The 3,978-nt window shown below is 38.5% G+C and overlaps 1 protein-coding gene across 1 annotated transcript in view; it reads right to left on the reverse strand.

The window, feature by feature from the left end:
* Nucleotide 1: 1 nt before the first annotated feature.
* LOC107299950 (gastricsin-like) overlaps nt 2–3,978 on the reverse strand; it is a gene marked incomplete at its 3' end in the record, with an annotated part of 6,301 nt that continues 2,324 nt past the window's right edge. The window contains exons 4-9 of the mRNA XM_015829294.1: nt 3,707–3,759; nt 3,229–3,428; nt 1,915–2,037; nt 1,301–1,448; nt 642–740; nt 2–64 (exon numbers count right to left, since the gene is read on the reverse strand). Of these exons, the coding sequence (XP_015684780.1) occupies nt 2–64; nt 642–740; nt 1,301–1,448; nt 1,915–2,037; nt 3,229–3,428; nt 3,707–3,759 (686 nt within the window). The remainder of the gene's footprint in view (nt 65–641; nt 741–1,300; nt 1,449–1,914; nt 2,038–3,228; nt 3,429–3,706; nt 3,760–3,978) is intronic.

The raw sequence follows: 3,978 nt of genomic DNA on the forward strand, positions 1-3,978 counted from the left end.
GTTGTCCATTCTGGGATGGCAGGTAAGTAGGCATTATGCCAATCTGGCAATTGTTATTAGAATACTATTGAGGAAAAGACATAGACTGCATTAAAACTCTTGGGCTAAGGCATTTTTCTCAAAATATCAGAAATAACCTGAGACAGTTAACTTGCGAAAGCAAAGTTTAACTTTCAGTATTCAAACTCTCTACAGTTGTGATCACATATAAAACTCTGCAAGATTTTTAACCACAAAACTATACACTATTCTATAACTTCATTTTAAAGAACACATTTTTAGGCCTGCTCAGTTCATTATTACTCAATTCCCTACAGGAAAAGTATGATCTAAATCACAAGTATTGTTGGTTTCAATACATGGACCACCAGGAAAAAAATTATTCGCTTCAATTACCCAAGCCTCTCAAATATTTATTTTATTAATGGCATCATACTTTACACCATACTGCGCCTTCTGATGCCCCATATCTAGGTAATGTTTTTTATATAATATCTTGTCAACTTTTTTAGCTCTTTTCTTCGACATGAAGAGATACCGTGTGCTATGTCTTTCAATAGAGCAGTTGTAAATGGCTGACACAAGGTAATTACAGATACCTAAGACCAACATGAAAACAGCTGTTGAAAAGAATGACCTACCTGAAGGACATAGGCAGATGGACTCAGGGGGAAATAATTTCCATTGATGACAAATGTGATAGTGGGCATGTATTGAACGTTATTGCAGCTAACCACATACTATAGAATAGGAAAGAAAATAAAGAGAAAATGTGCAAAAACCATAAGTACAATATTCTAAGGGATAAACTAGACAGTAAATAAGTAAATTACACAGCATTCTGCTCCCCTTCTCACCTTTTTACTTTCCTGTAAAAGCACACTGGCTTAATTCAATATCAAGATGCATTAGAAGGGAAAACTCTATTTCTTACTTTAGCCTTCTTAAGAAAAAGCCAACTCTTCTCTATACTGGCTGATGGGTGGGAGTTGAACCTCCACTGGCATCTTGTTTGGTTCAGTTTACTTTGACAAAAGCTAAATGAAGAACTAGCAACTAGGGTGGGTCCTGCCAGAGAGCTGTACATTTTCTCCCTCCTCCCACCCTACCTCACAATTCCTGTTGCCGAGATAAATGAAATGAGTATTAAGGGAGTCGGTTTCTCCATCATCTGGTATTGGATACATTTGGGAAATATTTTCATGCCCACAATAAGAGTATCCCAGGTATCTTGTGGAAATTAAGGACTGCCAGTTTCGCTCAGATTTTTTCGACCCTGCACATAGCAATTTTTCCCTACCGCGCCATTGTTGTTTTGTTGAGCTCCAATGTTCTGCATCAGCTCTTGAAAGAACTGCCCAGGAACAGTGAGTAGTGATGTTCCGGTATCCACAATCCCCTGGCAGCCCTGACTGCACCAGTTGGTGCCTTGGTTGTTAACCAGGAATCTACAGAAAGAAAGTCCAGAGAAACCCGCTGTTATATTGTTCTTGCACACTTAGTCAAAAGATACCCAGTAGCATCACTGAAACGGGAGCAGCTGTGGTCATTTTAATATAAAATCAGCTTGTTGTTTTGCCCAGGACCACCAGAGTCCGGGGGGGGGGGGTTCCAAAGAGGAAAAAAAGTGGATTGTCCCAGAAATAAAAGCAAGCTGGAAAACCATATTTGTAGAGTACAAAATTAATGACTACTGACCAGCTGCTACTAGTAGAATCAGAGATGCCTTGGTACAGGAAGCAAGGGATTCCCCCCCAAGATTAAGTGGAGCCAAAATAAAGAAGAGAATGAGGAGGGCATAACAATGAAATCATATTACATTCAATTGAATACCTCTCCATTTAATACTTTGCCTGTTTCTGTTTCTTTTCCATCAGGCTCTTCGGTAAATATTACAACTGAAAACAACCTTACCCATCAATCGCGATTTGCCAATACAAGTCTTGGGTGACTGGAGTCCAGTAAATCTGACCATTGTAGAGATTGGAATCGACTCCTCCGAATATAAGTGAACCACCATTCTGGGAGCTTGGCTGCCTAATAAGATTAATGGAGAAAGCCAGAAGGACAATCTTGTTGAGATATATTGCTGGTTCATACCAATGTTTCCATTTTAGCTGACTAAAGGACCTGTGTATGAGGGCCTTTTCACTGGGAAATAATATCCTCCTTGAAGAGCTGCCTTAAGCCAAAGGAGATATGATGCAACCCTAGAAATAGAAGGGGCCGTTTAGGCCATCTAGTCTCACTAAGGGCTGGAATTCAGTTTAAACCAGGATTTTTCAAACTTGGCAATTTATGTTGGGAGGACTTCAGCTCCCAGAATTCCTTAGCTAGCATGCTGGAAGCTGAAATCATCCATCTTAAAGTTACCAGGTGTGAAAAACATTGGTTTAAACCAGCCATGGATGGTCACTCACAATGCTCTTCTCTAACAAATCTCTCTGGGTATTTGGTTAACTGTCAAACTGCTCATATAGCTAGATGTTTCAAAATACTAATATAGAATCTGATTCTGATATCTTAAATCTTAAATCTATCGTCCAGGATGACAGGTAATAGGTCTTTTCTTTTCTCTGTGTCCATCCTGGAAAGATGCTAAAGAGTGCTACGAGATCATCAGGCAAATCAGGAGGTACACAGAGTGAAGGACAACTATGATAAGGTAAAAAATAATACTCTCTATCTTAGTAATTTCACTATCAAAAGGGCCTGTGTTCAAATCTCTTTCCTGCAATAAACTGATAGGATATTTTCTAGAGCAATTATTCTTCCTCAGTACCACCTAATATTGGTACTACATAGCAATGTAAAGTTGATATTTTTTTTAAAAAACTCTCTCTCTGTCTTTTAAATTAATATGAAGAAGTGCTTTCTTGGATCTGAAGTCTGTAATCCAAAGAGTATCCACTATAAGTATTTTAGAGAAACTTTCACTAGATAGCTTCCTAAAAGAAATGTGTAATGTGAGAAACCAAAGGACAAAAAGGCCCTGTGATCTTAAGTTGTCCATTTTGAAATTCCAGCCATAGAAATACTCTCTATAACTCTTGTTGACAAAGGGTGTAAGTTGTATACAAGGTATAGAAGACAAGTGGGTAATAATTGTGGTAAACTGAAACAGTCAAATCAAGAAAGAAAGAAAGAAAGAAAGAAAGAAAGAAAGAAAGAAAGAAAGAAAGAAAGAAAGAAAGAAAGAAAGAAAGAAAGAAAGGACTTCATACTTACTGACTCAGGTAAAAACTGAAAACAGGAGCACCTATCAAATTCTCCTGGATCATTCCCTGCATTACAGTGGTGGCACCACCAGCAGAAAGGGAAGGATAGGCCAAACCCAGGATGCCATCAAATTGTGAATAGAGAAAGGCAGTGCCAGGCTCAGTTTCACTTAGGCCAAATTCTTGATTGGTAATAGGAATGCCTTGGATCTACAAAGAAATGGGACGAGTCATAAGATAAGAAAAGTATATGTCATAATAGCCTAACAGAAATTATGGATAGCTAATCTATTTTGTTGTAATATAGAAACAATTCACTGTACAGAGTATTAGAGGATGGGAAACCTGTCTAACATCATGGTCAGTTCATCATGAAATATATTAAAAGATTTCAAGATGTTATGCTTTTTTGATATAAACAGATAGATTCAACAAGAGAACCCTCATTCAGGCTTTCTTATATTCTCAAATGTTCAACACATAATTACGCAATCAACTGGAAGAGCTAATGTCATGAGAAGAGTATCTGCAAGGAGTAGGGCTGGAGTAAGAACACCAAAATGGATACTTGGACGTGGAAAAGACAAAAGGCAGGTTATTTGGGGATCTCAGAGCAGGGGGCTAACACTGGTTGAATTCCTACTCTGTATCACCACCAGCTCCTAGTATTTTCCCCTCCCCAACAGTGAAGGTATTGTGTTGCCCAGGCTGATCCACTGATCTTCAGAAAGGATTGGGAGGTGCTTTAGATGTTCCCCTT

The sequence above is a fragment of the Protobothrops mucrosquamatus genome, unplaced genomic scaffold, assembly GCF_001527695.2.
Source record: "Protobothrops mucrosquamatus isolate PMUCROS unplaced genomic scaffold, P.Mucros_1.0 scaffold5766, whole genome shotgun sequence".
In the NCBI taxonomy this organism is placed as follows: Eukaryota; Metazoa; Chordata; class Lepidosauria; order Squamata; family Viperidae; genus Protobothrops; species Protobothrops mucrosquamatus.